General features: G+C 33.9%; 3 protein-coding genes and 1 non-coding gene across 6 annotated transcripts; 2 read left to right on the top strand and 2 right to left on the bottom strand.

Annotated features, from left to right (window-relative positions):
• The first annotated feature begins 679 nt into the window (after positions 1–679).
• On the top strand, positions 680–1,335 carry LOC124936163 (calcium-binding protein CP1-like). The gene has a single exon (XM_047476630.1). The coding sequence runs from the start codon at positions 743–745 to the stop codon at positions 1,193–1,195; it is 453 nt and encodes a 150-aa protein (XP_047332586.1). The 5' UTR covers positions 680–742; the 3' UTR covers positions 1,196–1,335.
• A 1,686-nt stretch (positions 1,336–3,021) lies between these two features.
• LOC124934935 (peroxidase 40) lies at positions 3,022–4,418 on the top strand. The gene is made up of 4 exons (XM_047475422.1): positions 3,022–3,276; positions 3,362–3,553; positions 3,669–3,834; positions 4,021–4,418. The coding sequence occupies exons 1-4, from the start codon at positions 3,022–3,024 to the stop codon at positions 4,416–4,418; spliced, it is 1,011 nt and encodes a 336-aa protein (XP_047331378.1).
• LOC124933583 (flowering time control protein FCA) lies at positions 4,415–15,513 on the bottom strand. Of its 3 annotated transcripts, XM_047474003.1 has the most exons (20): positions 15,104–15,513; positions 13,913–13,983; positions 13,114–13,192; positions 9,941–10,023; positions 9,791–9,842; positions 9,196–9,263; positions 8,928–8,994; positions 8,293–8,372; positions 8,155–8,219; positions 7,643–7,699; positions 7,406–7,568; positions 6,741–6,815; positions 6,570–6,644; positions 6,406–6,477; positions 5,919–6,326; positions 5,620–5,802; positions 5,047–5,370; positions 4,931–4,969; positions 4,795–4,840; positions 4,415–4,712 (listed from the first exon to the last, which is right to left on the bottom strand). In XM_047474003.1, exons 1-20 carry the CDS (start codon positions 15,435–15,437, stop codon positions 4,705–4,707), a joined length of 2,349 nt encoding a protein of 782 aa, XP_047329959.1. In that variant the 5' UTR covers positions 15,438–15,513; the 3' UTR covers positions 4,415–4,704. The 3 variants fall into 3 exon arrangements, with proteins under 3 accessions (XP_047329959.1, XP_047329960.1, XP_047329961.1); XM_047474004.1 differs by lacking the exon at positions 6,406–6,477; XM_047474005.1 differs by lacking the exon at positions 6,570–6,644.
• Positions 13,536–13,653, bottom strand: LOC124937208. Its single transcript, XR_007099315.1, has one exon. It is a non-coding gene; the product is annotated as a 5S ribosomal RNA (ribosomal RNA).
• Positions 15,514–18,350: the final 2,837 nt, after the last annotated feature.

Below are 18,350 nucleotides of genomic sequence, written 5' to 3'. Positions count from 1 at the left end.
ATACTTTTTAAATTATTATTTTTTATTTTATTTATACATATTAATACCTTATAATTTTTTTACTAAAAATAATTACAATCTCCTCAAAATCATTAATAATCATTATTTTTTTCTTCTTTTAAATTTTTTAAAAAACCCCAATCCAAACAAGACCTAAGGTTATTCGTTGAATTCTTTTTAATAAAATATTTTAAAATGTATTAATATATTGATTAAATAAAAAATATAGTTAAAAATTAAGTAATTTAATAGATTAGAAGAAGTAAAATGAATTTTTTATTTATTTATTGAAATTAGAATGTTTCAATATTGAAGTTAAACATTATTTTGAGGTGGGTCTAAAATATAAATATATATTAAAATGAAACTTAGAAGATTTTAAATTTTAAGATAATTACAAGTTTTTATAATAATAATAATAATAATAATAAAGAAAAGAGAGGTTATTTTGAAATAATATTAAATCTATTAACATTTGCACTATATATTAAATTACTTTTAAAGTAGATGACAAATATAAGTTTGTTTGAATATTTATAAAATGAAAGGAAAATACTTTTTATAAACTAGTATATATGACAAATATTTTTTGTTTTGATTAAAAAAATGAAAAAACATAGACCTCTTTCTCTTCTCTATTAAAATATCAGTTCACACCTATATATATATACTATATATTGCATCGATCAAATCCACCACTAAATTATTATTCAACCTCTTACTAAACAAAAATAAAATAAAAATGTGCCCTTTTAACCCCGTGACCTGCACCGCCGATTGCCGTTCAGCGTTCGACGTCCTCGACGCCGATCACGACGGCAAGATAAGCCGTGAAGATCTCGAGAAATTCTATCCTGAAGAACACGAGGCTGTCGGTGCGATGATGTTTGTGGCGGATGAAAACAAGAATGGGTTCGTGGAATACGAGGAATTCGAGAAGGTTATTGAGTGTAAAGAAAGGAGCTTTTTCAGGTTAGTAATGGAGGAAATTTTTCAGGTTATGGATAGAGATGGAGATGGAAAAGTGGGAAAAGAGGATCTTAGAATGTATATGAAATTGGCTGGTTTTCAAATAAGAGATGAAGATATTAAGGCCATGATTGGATTGGGAAATGGAGATCATGATGATGATTATGATGATGGGAAGGAGATTGGGGTTTCTTTTGATGGGTTTTTGAAGATTTTGGCTTTGTGATTTTTTATTATTATATCATGTAATTTGATGGTTGTAAGTTGTAAGAGACTAAATTACATTATTTGATCTTTGGGTTTGTTAAATAATGGTCGGTTATGTGCTATTTGTTATTATTTATTAATATTTGGTTTTGATTTGATCACAACTAGGTTTAGTGGTTAGTTAAAATACATATGATCTGATTTAAAAAAAACAAAAAAAAAAAAAACTAAGTTTAAAGATACAAGTACCACCGACCTATTCCCATATTAATTTATCAATTAAATTAAAAATAATTTATTGTTTTTTTTTTTGTACTTATTCTATAAAAAAAAATCAAACTAATAATGCAACATTTTATAATAACTTTTAATAAGTAGAACAAATAGTTAAGATAAATTTAAAAACAGAAAAATATTATTTTTTTTGTGCACATGTTCCTCTCTTCCTGCTTAATTGGGTCCGTCTGTTTTATTAGTTAATTACTTGTTTATTTTATTAGAACTTTTATTAAACTTATAATATATAGATTGTGCAATAGGTTTATTTAATTAAATCTTTGTTTGTTTAAAAATGATGAGGGTAGTGATTTTGAGAAGATATTTACTTTGATTCTCAATAGGAATAAGAATTGAGTCTCAGCTGTTTTCGGTTCATTTTTATTTTTTATGCTTGACTATCTCGATTTTAAACAACTACACGCCAACGAAAAGTCATATTCTGCCTTAGCCGAACTGAAAAAATGAGCTACACCACTCAACCATTGATAGGCCAACAGCCCAATGAACCGGGCGGGGCATTTCTTACTTCTTGTGAACTTGAAGACAGAAACTTGATTATTTGCAAACAGCGGGCTTATAGATAGAAAATGGTTTCAAGTCTTTCTTCCTTAAATGTTTTTGAAAAAGCTATGCCTTTCGAAAAGGAGCATTTTTTTTCTTTCACCGTACATTTTCCTTTCGCACAATGAATCATGCCCTTTTAATGAAAAACTGTTATTGTTTTCCCGGTTTACTCAATAACTAACTTCTTCGGGAATTACTTGCTCGCGTGAATGACATTTTCCTCACATTTTCTAATTTGAACTTCAGATTTGTAGTGTTTTCACACATTCGAGGGTGCTGGTTCCACTTCTAATTGAGCATCTTTCGTTGAGAAGTCGTTTTTATGGAACTAAGACAAGTAAGGAATGTTGGGGTGAACTACTCGAAAGTTGATGTTAAAGAGTTGTTAGCGAAAAATTGAGTTTATATATATATTTAATATTTTGGTTAATGTAATTTGATTGAAATGATTTTTAATTATAATTTTTTTTTACCTAAATTTAATATATATTATTTTAATTTTAAAAGTTAGAACATTATCTACTATAACTAGTCCATTTTAATTTAAGATGTTTCGAGAATTAAATAAAAAATTCTCAAATATTTTAAATAAAACTTCTATACTTAATTTATTTTTTCAAATATCAGTATCCTAGTCATATAACAACAAGCTTGCCAAAGGTCCTAATCACTGTATAACTATTGGAAAATGCATTTAAAATTTAAGACTTCATCAATTCAACTTAGTGTGATGATTAGGAGTTTTTGACCTAGTCTACATGAAAACCCAACAAATCCCCAAATACTTACTACAAATCTTACTTTTTGACATGGTCTTGCTCTATTTCTCTCTACCAAATGCAATAAAAAGATCATATTATGATATCAGAAGATCATGATCATTGCCATTAGGTTAAACAGTCTGTATCTTTCTTCCATCACTCACTCTGTCCCAATCCTTTATTAAGGGCAACATGATTTCACATTATCTTCAAAGGCAAGTGAAAGTGAAAGAGAAGAAAAATGGCATTTTACTTGGCAATAAGCTTGATAATGTTTGGGCTCTTAATAAGATCCAATGTTGCTACTACTAATTCTTCTTTTTCCAAGGATTGTTTAGGTACTGATGGGAATTCAGTTTTAAAAGTCGGGTTTTATCGCGAAAGCTGCCCCGACATAGAAGCAATTATCTTCTCTTGGGTCGGAAAGGCGGTTTTGGATGACCCCAGAATGGCTGCATCACTTCTCCGCCTCCATTTTCATGACTGCTTTGTCAATGTAATAAAGTTTAATTTTTTCGTTTATTTGATAAAAAATAAATACAAGATAAATTAACTTATTTTCAACACTGTTTTGTTTGAAGGGTTGCGACGCTTCTGTTCTGCTAGACGATACGACAAGCTTCCAAGGCGAGAAGACAGCAGGCCCGAACGTAAACTCGCTAAGAGGGTTTGAGATTATCGATGTTATAAAATCCGAACTCGAGTATTTATGTCCCGAGACTGTCTCGTGTGCTGATATACTGGCAATTGCAGCTAGAGATTCTATAGTCTTGGTAATGTTATTAGCTTATTATTACTATGAAATGACATTTTTAGTTACTACTACTACTTGAGAACTTGTTAACTACAAATTAAGGTTTTACATTATTCATTCTCGGTTTCTACCAGTCTGGTGGGCCATGGTGGGAAGTCCAGGTGGGACGGAGGGACAGCTTGACTGCCAGCATGGCAGATGCCAACAACAATATCCCTGGTCCTAATTCTGACGTGGCTGCTTTGATGGCAAAGTTTCAGAATGTGGGACTTACTCTTGTTGACATGGTTACTCTATCAGGTAGCCAAGTCACAATTCTAATCCCAAGGATTGGTCATTTGAAAACATTTTTAGAGCTAGATTTGAGATAGGATTAAAACACTTTTAATGGTGGTGTTTCCAAATCCAACCCTTGCTTTGTTTTAATTGACTAACTTTAAATGATCGAAACCAAGGCTTGAATTCTAAATACTAATCTTCTCTCAGGAGCTCACACAATGGGCAAAGCAAGATGCTTTACATTTAGCTCTCGACTGTTGGGAAATGGCATCTTACCCAATACCAACGAAAACTTCATGCAGATACTCCAGCAGCTATGTGCTGCAGACCCAAACAGCAACACTACACTAGCTAACCTAGACACAACCACTCCAACAACATTCGACAACCAGTACTACATCAACCTACTCTCGGGGGAGGGTCTTCTTCAGTCGGACCAGGCACTCATCGTAAGTGACCAAACACGGGAAACTGTCGAAGCCTATGCAAATGACCCACTAGCGTTCTACGAGGGATTTAAGCAGTCAATGATCAAGATGGGAGGCCTTGCTCCTCGTACAATCAATAGTGGTGAAATCCGCAGGAATTGTAGGAACCCCAATTAACTCAAAATGTACTTTAACCTATTTAAATAAAAAACATTCTGGGCGGTTTCGTTGTCTAAGTACCTATAATTCCCCTAAGAGTCCAAAAGTATGAATAGATTTATTTCCAAGCCTCAGTAAAAAATAAAATTCGCAAATAAATTTCCCAACAATGCAAACTAAGTAAAAGCTTCCATTGGCAAAAGTTTGAGTTAAATAATAGATCCCTACTATTGGCTACCTCAGGCTATTTCACAGATAAGTCAGCATCATCTTCACTTGACCACAAATTCTTTGACATTCAACATCATGCCCCTGATGACGAAACATTGAATCCTAGGGTAAGTTAAAGGCAATTCACAATGAATCGTAAAACTTTAAGAAGTTAACGAAAAACCTGAAGGTTTACTCCTCCACATCCAATCCTGGGCAGAGTGAGATCCCTGCAACATGGACCAAAGGGAAAAAAAATTATACTTAAAATATAGGATATAGAAAGCATAAAGGAAAAATAACTATTGGAAAAAACAAACCTGATTGTTTTGATGTCCCATAACACCGGAAACCTGATACTGCATTTGTATGGAATCAATTAAAGAAAAATAAAATAAAATATAAAACCTAATTACAAAGGAAAATGAGACCAGACCTGAGATGGTAAGGATCTTTGTTGCAGTGACTGAGAGTTGTGAAACTGCTGCTGCATCGGTGGTTGAGTTTGATGTTGAACGTATTGTGAAGCCTGCTGAGAACCTTGCTGCATTAATGGTTGACTTTGAAGTTGAACCTGATGTGCAGCCTGCTGAGAAACTTGTTGCATTAACGGTTGACTTTGAAGTTGAACCTGTTGTGCAGCCTGAGAAGCAGCTTGATGTCCTGACGGACCTTTAGGATATTGAGTTTGAGGCAATTGAATTGATGATAAATTCTGTTGTTGCTTCTCAAACAGACTCAGCTCCTCAGGTTTTTCCCACTGTGTCCCAAATCCCAATAGTACAAAATTATATTAATAACATTAAAAACATATTCTAAATAAAAGAAAATATGAAGGATAAATATAAATTGTTGGCATTGTAAATATCTGAGTTAAAATGATATATATTGTATTTTTGTATCCGGTTATAACTTCGAAGCAAGCCCGGAGAAAGACAGCCTTCTTGAAATTTTCATCCCCAATAAAAATAAACAATGTGCCAAAAGAAGAAAATTAGAAGTGCCTTACAGTGCTTTGGCCAGTTGTACTGTTATAGTAGTATTTGAATCCATCTGGCGAATTATGTTCCGTCCACTGACATTTTGCTGGAGCTTCAGTCTGGGATACTGCAGGAATGGCAGAAACAGCAGCATGTGCATCCTTTGTTGGAGCAAGGACTGTTGACTGAGGCATTACTCCAGTCCATTGAGACTGCATACCACAAATAATAATATTCTCAGCACATATCGCCTCTTTTTGGGAGAAGCAAACAAACAGAACATTAGATCATCAACAATCGGCTAATAAACCTGGTGAAGTAATGATACCTGTTGTTGTTTAGGGACCTGAGAAGCCTGCTGTGGCATGAAAGTTCGACTGGAAGGTTGCATGAGCTGAAATTGTTGTTGAACCTGAGAAAATGCCTGCTGAGATGACTGATAGATTGCGTTCAGAGACTCTCTCTGCTGAGTCAGCCTTTGAGCAAATTCAGAAGGTGGCTGTTGCATTGGCTGAGGAGGCATCTGCTGCATATGAGGAGCAGGCAGCTGTTGTGAAGTTGGCATGGAAGAATGTGACTGCTGCACATTATTAGAATTAACTTGTTTTGCTGCAGAAGATGGAACAGTTGGGTGCATTTGAGGCTGAGAAACGGGCAATTGTCCACCAAAATGCTGTTGACCAACAGGTTGAGGAATCTGCTCGTGCCCATGTTTTGGGAGAGATACATTAGATGTCTGCAAAAGAGAGATAGAAGATGAAGTCTTAGAAGCAAAGATGATGGTAGGTTCTGGTATGATTTATTTATTTTTTTACTTTTGACGGAGAAGAAGACACTATTCCATGTACTGGAAATCGGCCATCAGCAGGACCACCAAAGTTACCGCCCTAAAATATTAAAATAGCTTAGAACTCTCTGACAAAATCTAGACATAGCCTTTTACCCGGGATGCTCAGAAACCAAAAACCAATTTTTTTACCTGTTGTGAAGGAGAAGAAGACGCAACTCCAGGTACTGGAAATCGACCATCAGCAGGACCTCCAAAGTTACCGCCCTAAAATATTCAATCATAGCTTAGAATACACAAAATCTAGACATAGCTTTTACCCGGGATGCTCATCAACCAGAAACCAAATCTTATTTTTTTTACCTGCTGTGACGGGGAAGAAGACACAACTCCAGGTACTGGAAATCGGCCATCAGCAGGACCACCAAAGTTACCGCCCTAAAATATTCAATCAAAAATGAAGATTTGACCAGATACTATTTTACTTCCATCAAAGTTCATCATTTATTTTCTCTATTTACACATTCACTGCAATAGCTTTGTTTTAAACAGAAAATGAAAGGCAACTTGATTAATATTACAAGTCTTTAACTCCAAGCAATTGCATACGTGCAATACAAAATAGGGAAGAAGAATAAAAGAAATTGCAAAAACTCCAGTGGAAATCATGTGCAAAAAGCGAAGAGGAGTATCAGCATCATTAACAAGCAACCTTGACAATTTCATACTGTGAAAAGATCATCGTGATGTTTGACTAGAGGAGTGCGTGATAGTTGTGCCTTGTTTGATGTAGATTATTTGGATTAAGTCAAAATAAATCACCCTCACATCATCAATCACTTTTCTATCAAATCATTAACTAAAATATTCTAACTTAATTATTTATAACATTTAAATTATTAAAGGCAAAGGATATTTAGTCATTTAACAAGTTTTTCAAAAAAACAGTTTATTTTGAAATACCCTACATTAAACAAGACATTGATCTTGTAACACAGACAAGATAAAGAACCATCAATTTCCCTCACCATAGCTGAAGGCATAGTCGGGTCACCAGATCGAGGAGGCAACTGATTTCCAAACCCTTGCCTACCCATATTTAGAGATGGTCGAAAACCCTGTGGACTCATGTTAGGCCAGGAATTTGGTGGCATCCGATCAAGCATGGCATCCCCAAGATTTGGTACTGGTCTGAAATAAGCAGAAAATATCATTATCGAAAGTTGACCAAAGGTAAAATACCAATAAATATGGTTTACAGGTACCTCATTTCTGGTGGTTGGAACCGAGGACCAAGATCAGGGCTCCCAAATACAGGACCTCTGAAAGATGAATATCAAGTAGTGAGCTAATACACTATATTGAGAAAATACAGGACCATTCAGAATTAAAGGTAGAACTGAAGTGTCCTACAGAAACTTAGGCATCAAAAACTGAGCAATAACAAGTTTGTCACTTCTTTCACATGACTAATACTTTGACTAGTTTACATCTACGTGGTCATTCAATTGATAATTATTTCATTGGAAAAAATTAGTTTGAGATTTTTTTTGCCAGGGACTTATTTTATTGAAGTTGTCATGTTAATGATTTGATAACTTGCTTAAGCACTTATATTGAATATTTCCTGTTCAATACTTAATTTTCAGAATTCAACATTTAGTTCAATACCTAACTTTTAGTATTATCAAACACATACAGTAATACTTGTTTCAACCCATCTAACTATGAAACAACGATATGAACGAATAAATAGTGATGAGGAACTAAGAAAAACCTTGTTTCACCCAATTTAGGCCTCTTTGGATCAGCAAACCTCACAATCAATGGCTGATCCCAACCCTGTAAATGCAAAATGAGAGTAACTTCATAGCTCTTAAGTCAATGACATGAAACTGAAGAAAATGCTACTTACATTCATAGTATATTTTCCATTTAGGGCATTAATGGCTGACAATGCCATATCATTGCTTGCAAACTTAACAAATCCACATCCTAGAAATATTTGGCAAGTAATAAATCAGAATGCAAACCTTGAAAAGAAAGGTATGGTAAAAATGCATTGATGCAACAAGGGACAGAAGAAAATGTAATAGCAAACAATAATGACACTTGTTCACTTGAATGTATCCATATAATGCCTGATAAATCTGTTTTAGTTTACTATCCTTCTCTAGTTGAAAATTATTATGCTTTGGCAAGTTTGGTTCGCATTCATCAAAGCCAGCTGAAGAAACCTTTTTTTTCTGAAGTTTCCACATCGTAGTTCACTAAACCAAAATAAAATGCACATAAGGGCAGTATTACTATTTACTACGGGAAACCACATGGTCAGCTTCTAACCCTTCCATTGTCCATTCAAACAAGATATACCAACTTAAATTCAGCTTGTGCCCTAAAGCCTACTGATGAAGCAATATAGAAACTCAGCCAGTAGGTCATTGGAGTAACATGAGCATAGCATTAGATCTCTTCATATTCAATGATTCTGATTCCAATAGTATTACAAAAATAGACAAACCAACAAGAAATATAAGCACTAGGACAAACCACGACTCTGCTTCATTTCATCACGCATGAGGTAAACGTCTTCAACTCGGCCATAAGGTGAAAAAATCTACACAGATAAGTTAATTATCATATTTCCAACTCAACAAAGCACAGATCATGAAAATCCAATCCACACTTCAAACAACAAGAGCATACAACCATAAGAACAAGTAAAATTGCTGTTCTTTTGTGGACATCGGATGGGTCATGGGAGAGAGAATGGAGGATTAGAGCTTCCATGTCAAATAGAAGTGAATGAGGAGCTTACCTCTTCAATTTCCTTTTCTGTAGCTTGTTTATTCATTGATCCGACAAATAATTTGTACTCAACTGCACCTGATCAAATATATAAAATGTCAGAGAAGAAAGAAGCATCAAAGTATTTAACTCTAGAAAAATAATTCATATACCATGCCAAGAACTTAAGATGGTTTGGGATCAAGAATTTCTAGGCCCCCAAGAGTCACAACTCACAATCATGATAGTTATCACATTCTAATAATGATATGTCTAGAAATAAGGGGACAAAGGGTACACCACACTACCCATCACAAGGCAGCGGATTAATTTGGAATTAATAATCAATCGCTTCTGATGTGATAATTATATATATATATGACAGATAGATAGATAGAAAGTTCAAAATGAACATGCAAGTTTAAGAAGGCAATGGGGATACAAGCTTCAATTGGTAGAGCCATTTGTTACGAGCATGAAGAAACTTAAAATACAAGATAACATATTTGTGTTCAGCCATGCAAAAGAAAAAACGGTCATGCAAAGTGAGATAAATAGACTACATGTTATGTATGTCAAACTTTAAGAACGAGATCAAAAAAAAGGAAAACACAAACACAAAGTACCTAAACGTTGCCTTTCCCCATCAGCATATCTGACTTGGATAGGACCTGTTCCCTACAAAATAATTTAAACAGAATATATCCAAAATTATAAGTAGAGATGAAATGAGTAGCTGACATCATATATGAACCCAGATCAGTCTAAAAACATACCCCTGGTAATATTCGTTGATTATGTAAACCCTTTATAGCTCTATCGGCTTCTTCAGATGTGGGATATTTAATAAAGCAACATCCTGCATAAAGTCAGATTTTGTATATTGATTTCAACTCCCCTAAATTTTCTGCTAAGGTTAACATAATGAAAAATACAAACTGATAATCAATTGAAAATGGAAAAGATGAAAGTTCATGAAACAGTAGAGAAAAAGAAGATTGAGTCAACAAAATTAAGGTACTCCATATGGTCACTAAGGCGAAATCAAGGTCCAAGAAAAAGAGGAGAATGAGAATGGATTTCTCTACCCATACAATTAGATATGTATATGTACATTGTGATACCATAACCTCTCATCAAGAGAAGAAACAAAGTTATACAAAAAAAAGTACAAATCTAAGTGCCAAACCAATTCTTTTGAACAATTAATACCAAATCAAGATTCAAACAAATCTATTTACTGACATCCAAATATTGTCTGCATCACATTAATCCAAAACCTTTATTACATCATATATACATAAAAAATCCTTCTTAAATCACAAATTCAACCAATTAGTTGTGGCATACAAGTATAGAACCTTGGCTGATATGTCAACATGCATGACATTCAAAGAACACTTTGAGATGAGGGGAAAAGAAACACCAGAAACTGGTGAAAGGAAAATATGCTTGCTGTAAAAAACCCAGGTATGGTCTAATGAAACTCTAAACACTCATAAGCAGTAAGAACCCGGGCACAAAGTTGAATCCATGACACTGACCAGTGAAAAGCACTCTTGCAAATAATATCATTCTCCATGATAAAGATTAATTCCACAAGAAATATGTTCATCAATTTCTCAACTAGATTCTCAAACAAAGAGTAAATAATTTGCTACTATAGGAAGAACCAAAACTAAGAAGAACAATGGTGGACACCCATAGGGTACTTTTGCAATGGACACTACAATCATCCACAAATGAGAGAAGATAATAAATAGTAAGAGAAAATAAAAACAGCAACCTAATTAGTATCGCAAATGATTGGAAACATATACTCTCATCATGTGGTTGGACAATTTGGAAAGAAATGACCCATAGAACTTTCCAAGGGAAAAGCTACAATATTGGAAGAATCAAGAGCTTCATGCTTTTGCTTCTATTAGGGAAAGAGGGTTTTGTACAAGATGAGAATTCTTTGATCTTATTGGCATATAACATTTCTATTTGTTTTCTTGTTTTTGTTTTTCCGCCACCCCTCCACCCCCTTCTCTGTAATGTTCAAACACTCCTTGCGTGTTTTTTCAATAAATAGTTCACCTTTTCAAAAAAAAACAGCAACCTAATCTATTTCAGCAAGAGACACCACAGCCTGTATACAAGGAGCACCTGATCGCCAGTACATAACAGAAACATGTTGCAGTTCCACCCTCATCCCATTGGATCTCATTTCCACGTTAGACGAAAGATGAAGTGAACTATATAAACCATATTCTAATTTTCTTTAATCTTCCTCCCACATGTCATCTTCGACCTGGCTCTTCTATACCCTCATGTTTATCTCATATCATGTTCTTATTGGAACATGCATGAGATTACAAGTGATAACATCAACAAATCACACAACCAAGAAAGTATTATGACTTAATACCAGCATTCCTAAGCAACAAGGAGGCAGAAAGACAATGATATCATATTAGGAGAAAAAAATAAAGAGAAAAGAAGAAGCTCCAAAACAAGTAGGAAAGCACGCCGAATCCATTAGAAATATGTAAAGTTTTGATCTCGGAACAAGCAGAAAGAGTAACCAGATATGATGAAGGGAAAACATATAATGTGTAAGCTACATAACAACAACAGAGTAAAAGTTGCAAAGATAACTCCATATCAAACAACCATATTAACTTATACTACAAATGATAAAAGTTGCAAGGATAACTCCATATCAAACCATCCATATTAATGTATACTACTAATGATAATAAGTATACTCAGTTCCACAGATACCATAACCCTGCAGAAGCAAAATTGTAAGCTATAATGAATCCAATAGATATTAAGATATTATTCCAGCACTAGGGCTGCTAATAAACCAAGTCAATTTTCATATCAATACCCACAATATATTGGAAGAAACCACAGCATCTCATCAAACATGCTCCACAAGGAAGCATAACCACCAATGATCACATACTATAGAATATTTCATAAAAAATAACCAGTGCATCAAGACCTGTAATTTTCAAATTTGCTGAAAATAGAATAGACATTGCTCAAAAATGAATGGTTTCTTGGGAACTAAGCAACCAAACCACAGATTAGTTTATATAGCTTGCACGAAAAACAAAGGAAAATCAACAAGGGCCCAAAAACAAACAAGAAAGCTCAACAAGATCATACTCCAACACATCCAACATATCATCCACAAAGAGAGAAGATCTCATCAAGAATACACATCCACAAGTAGACCCAACAGGCTTACACACAAAAAAAAAATATCATCCAATTGCTAGAATCTAAAGTAAATAAATGTCATATCCATCCACAACCACAACCACAAACAAATTGAACATTCTGGTTTGAAGCCCCTAATGCAACGCAATAGCTTTAGGAAGATAGTGAACCAGTAATCTCACTTCAAACAGAAACTATAAAAACATCCTCCATCAAGAAACCAAAATCTGATCAATCCCAGTTTTACTAAAAACAAAGGCAATTCAATAAAATCATTCCAATTGGCTATAAGTATAGACCACACCTCTGTGATTGATTGCTTACAACTCTCATTGGAACCCATTATAACTAAGTACCATTGAGTTCACATACAAGATGTTCTTCTACACTTCATGACCAAAAAAAGAAACCACAGGCATGGAAATAGAGAATTCCATTACAACTAATTGAGGCAAAATGCCACAAACGCTGCAGCCTGTAGTAGCGGGTGCAAGATCTAGGTCTTTCAAGTCCCCAACCGCTATACATAAACTGAATGTTAGATAATTTTCTTGTGGTCTTCTGGTTGAGAGGACGAAGACAGAAAAATGTCACAACCAAAACCAAGCTCGAAACCGTTGGAAAAACTAATTGAGATCAAAACTAAGCTTACAGGTCCTCCCATCAGCCCCTCAGTAAACCTGAAAAGAGAAGAAGATGCAGTAACAAAAGAATCTCAAGACTTTATGCATACCTTGTTGTTCTCCAGTTCTCTTATCTCTGATCAGAGCAACCTCTATAACATTTCCAAATTCCTCAAACAGGGGTCGTATCTGTCATCAAGTGAGCTACATAGTTTAATGTTGTATGGAAGACACCATGAAGAAGGTTAAAGATAACAGTTATGAGTTAAGATAGTGAGATTTAAACTCAAATATCTCTATGTTCATAGTAACAGCTAGTTTGGATATAGAATTTCTAAAAACAAAAGGAAGAGACATGTGCTTATACTTGTATTATAAAAATAATAATTGTTCTCATACTTGTATTTCTTTCTTATAGAAGTGTTGGTGTAAATTTCAGAACCTACAACCATAAGCATCTTATCAAAGTAGAAGCAAGGTGATGCAAAAATGACATCAGTCATATTTCCTTAATTTATTTTGAATGTAAAAAAAAGTGCAAGACGAGAACTGCCCAGGGGTCACACATCCTAGTACTACTCTCGCCCAAGCACGCTTAATTGCGGAGTTCTGATGGGATCCGGTGCATTAATGCTGGTATGATCGCACCCTTCTTAATCTATTGTTAAACAGCCATATATCATTTATGTCCCTTAAGTGATATTTAGACTCATTTTCTTGCACTTGACAAACCAAGAAAAGGGAATAGTAGAGAAGGAAGAGATTAAAAGTATTTTTTAATTGTTATCTCCATAACGAACAAAGCACACAAACAAAATGAAACATTCTATTCCAACTAAAAGAAAATTTTGTTTCAGGTGTCACATCATCTTCATTACAATTGATAATAGCATCCAAGGGACTACTTACATCTTCTTCCGTGGCTGTCCTAGGAACAGACCCAACAAAGACTTTCGCAAAGTTTCCTCCAGTCATGCGATCTATGAACAAAAAGCTAAAATGAGATCAGTATGAAGTGAGAAAGGAATATCATGCAAGAAACTGAAGTGATTATATTTCAATTACCACAACTTACATATCCTATAAGTTCTTTTAATGTGGCATCAATAAAGTCACCACACATTGACCTTAGAATCAGAAACTATGCTAGCTTCATAACTTTTTTGAGATGGGGAGCAAGTATATGATACACACAGGTTACACATACAAAATACTAGTACCAGACAAGGTAAGAATACAAAATACATGTAAATTTCTAAAACATCAACTCAATCTCAGTTAATTGATCTTTTCTCTCTTTTAGATGATAATAGTTTAATATGGGCCTTCTTCAAAAAAAAAGTTTATTATGGGCCAAGCACCCCTTCTCCTGAGACAAATTTCAGTTGAGTACAGCCATCCTCGACTCCCTAACCTCTTCTTGATTCTCCAGAGTCGTATTTGTTTGTTCTTGCAAACCAAAGAACATGTCCTCAGGCCTAGATCGAAGTAATAATAGTATCAAATATATTTGTTACCTCTGCCTTTATATCTTATTGATGCCTACACATTTAACAACAACATGCATATGCTTAAACATTAACCTGTGACCTCAATAGGTTAATTGCATCCAAACTATTTAGTCTCTAGCATGTTCCATATCATCCAAAATACTGCTTGATTTGAGGAAATGTCTAGGAATTCCATGTGTACAACAAAGCACCTTCTACCACATACATTCAAATAACCCTGAAAAAGATATAACTTGTCCGCCCCACTTCTTTCTTTTCTTTTCTTTTTATAAGAGGCGGGTGTGATTTAAACCATTATTAGTAATCAGCAGATTCAATGTTACAATCCCTTATTTTGATTATCTTCCACCACTAAAGGCCATGATTTGTTAAACATTACTAATAAACTATGTTCTTTAGTTGCCCATAAGATATGATGATGGTCAAACAGCAAAGTTAACAAATTAAAACAACAACAATGGAAGGAAAGTATGAAGTTCACTAATGGGAAGCTAAATTGGAGAAGGGGATTAACAATTAGTGTTGTAACATACAAGAAAACTCGTGTCTCACTATACACCCATCAAAGCAAAAAACAAAATTTTATTACCTGGTGATCCACTTCGGACGGGAAAGGGGTACCCTCGTTTCTGGCCAGATAGAGGAGGCATCTGGGGAGTGGAATCAAACCCACCGCCGCCGCCGACAAATGGGCGGAACCCTCCACCTCCAGCTCCTCCAGCAGAAGGGAAGTTCTTAGGAGTTTCAAATTGACGGAAATGGGGGCCGCCATCTCCACCGGAGGAGAAACCGCCGCGATAGCTACTAGGGCTACTTCGTGGGGGAATTATAACATCAGATGAGCGAGGAGAAAGACGCCTAGAGTCCATGAAGTGGGGAGCGTCAGGGTGTCCGCCGTAGCGATCCCCTCTTTGTCTATCCATGATACGGTGAAAACAAGAACCCGTAAAAGACCTAGCTTTATGCGAACCAAAGAAGAATCACGCACACACGCCAGAATCAAACATAATCTTATACCGGCAAACTTAGGTTTGTTTGTTTGTTTATTATTTAAAGTTTTTCAATTTTATATTCCTTTTTCTACTATTTAAATTTATTGGGCCTATTAGAAAATATTTTTAATCTGAATTTGAGTTGGTTGTGGGTTTTAAATAAAAAAATATATCTATTAAATTGAAATATATTTCAAAATATTCTCTTATTTAAATTATTGTTTAATAAAAAAATATTTTAATTAAATTTATCTTCTAACAGTTCAAAATCAAACAAATATTTACAAAAATCTTGAATATATAATTACAAAATCTCTATAACATTATTTAAAATCTAAAGCTAACACCTATAATCTTTTATTATCACATAATCGGTCTTGGTCATTTCGGTAGAAAGGGCATAGAAAAGGTAATTATATCCCGTCTTATGGTTTTTATTCAAACTATTCACCCCCAAACACTAATAAATATAATATAATATATAACATTACTAATATATTTATTTATTTTTCGTATTTTATAAATAAAAAATTTAATTATTTTTTTGTATAATAATATAAATTTACACTATATTATAATATATATAATATTAAAATATTTATTTATATAATTTTTTATTAAAAAAAATAGATAATATAGTATAATAGTTCCCAAGGAAATTGCCCGAAAGAAACAGTGCGGAGATAATAGTAAAAAAATTCTCGAAATAAAATGGGACGGAAACGTAAACGCATAGTCGATCTGATCATCCCTAGGCGGGCAGGGTCGGACCAAAATGAGAACCGGGTCAATTCAAATAAAAAGAATTGTGACTAGAAGAAATTAAGAAATGATCCTAATTATAAATTTGAACAAAAATAAAATATATAATTATAATACTTATTATATATATATATATATATAAACTTTCATAATATATATTAAAAATAACTTTAATAATATATATTAAAAATATTAATATAATTAAAAAATAATATACTCATTAATTTATGAATTAATTAAATAATTTATAATATTATATTATAGGAAAATTTGAATCCATATACAATTGCATAACTTGCACATAACAAGTCTTTTTAGAAAATTTCTACTTAACACCAATTTAATTACACTACTTTTACAACAAGAACAAAAAAAACAGTTAATCTAAAATGTTTTAGATGAGATAGTAAATTCCTAACATATAATTTGAAGGAATCAGATGGATGGACCCTGCCATCAGAGGTCGATTGGGCATAAAAAGCATCAGCATCAGCTGGTCGAAACTGAGTGGCAGGTAAGAACGAACGAGATCGATGTCCGTTTGATGGACTGTTACCAAAGATATGACAATAGAAATAGAACGATCGGGTCCGCAAAGGTTGAGCATCATTGGTCGGACAATGCTACTAATGGAGGGAGGGCTAGAGGTAGGTATGTTTCTCATCGTTATAATTATCATGTAGACCGTTGGGGAGATAAAACTCATTCTCGGATTATGAGACCTCATGTCGTCGTCTCCAACATAATGTGTCATAATGTGTGAGAAGATAGGTAAGGGGGTATCATTTGCGAATATTGTAGAAAGACTAAGGCGAGCGATCTGGGAAGCGTGGAGGGAGCCGATTGTGTGTGGGCCAAAAACTATCGAGTTGTTTACTAGATTGTCGGATCTAGAGCTCGTCGGCGTGGTTGAATCTGGCCCAGGAGTTTATAGAGAGTTTATGGCAAATGCTTGGGATTTACGACTACTACGGAAGGCAGTGGTGACAAATGAACGCAACAATAGGCGTTTGGGTTCGGCAGTATAGAAAGGTCCAAAATATATTGAATTTTCGTCTGGATTCAATAATCGCGATAAGTATGTCGCTTATGGCGTAACAATAAAATTATTTTTATTTTGCCTAAAAATGTTTCGTTGTTGCCATTGTTGAATAAGAGACTAAATAAACTGATGAACGGTCGTCCCCCGAATTTTTAAGGAAGTGCATCCAATTTTGGTGCCATCATCATATGATGTTCCTTATGTGAAACCATTAGGCACAATTCTGAATGTGTCGCTAGTTTCTCCAATTATGGAACCTTCTTTAGAGAAGATTCAACTAGTAAATGGGCATATATATATATATATATATATATATTCGGGGTGGGCTTCAGCCCATCCGATATTGGAATAAATGGTAAATTTGATATAGGTCTCTTTTAACTTTTTTTCGATTTTAAGAACAAGTCTCACAATAAAAAGTCGGCATCTATTTTTTCTCGCAAAATTAAAAAAGATAAATTTTAGTGTTAACACCAAGAATGATAGATTATTCAAATGAGTTAAGTACTTAAATTATGTGTAGAAAACGAACATCAGCGCTATACCGATGTGTCTATATAGACGGTCTCTATTACTAAAACTTTGGTCTCTTAGAAAATATTGTTTTTACACATCACGTTTGATGTATTTTGACGTTTTTTTTTTTTAATTTGTCTTATCATGCTGATTTTAATGTTAAGTTTGATTTTCATGTTGACAGTCAACTATTTATAAAAAAAAAAAAAACACAAACTAATTCCGTAATTTTATGATAAAAATATTTCATCAAAATCATGAGGGTTATGATTGTTTGTGATAAATAATATATATATATATATATATATATATATATATATATATATATATAAATAAAGGAAAGTGTAAAAAAATACATCAACATGACAATGAGTTTAAATCATGGAAGAATGATGTCAAAATTATAATTTAGTAGAGATCACGTGGACATTGATAACGATTATTCAAGCATTTCAAGCAATAATGAAGTTATATCACAAAATATCGAAAACACGCTAATAAGTCGATTTCTGGATTGGAAATAT

This window comes from Impatiens glandulifera, chromosome 4 (assembly GCF_907164915.1).
Source record: "Impatiens glandulifera chromosome 4, dImpGla2.1, whole genome shotgun sequence".
Taxonomy (NCBI): domain Eukaryota; kingdom Viridiplantae; phylum Streptophyta; class Magnoliopsida; order Ericales; family Balsaminaceae; genus Impatiens; species Impatiens glandulifera.
The sequence above is the reverse complement of the archived record's forward strand: the minus strand, read 5'-3'. Positions and strand labels throughout refer to the sequence as shown.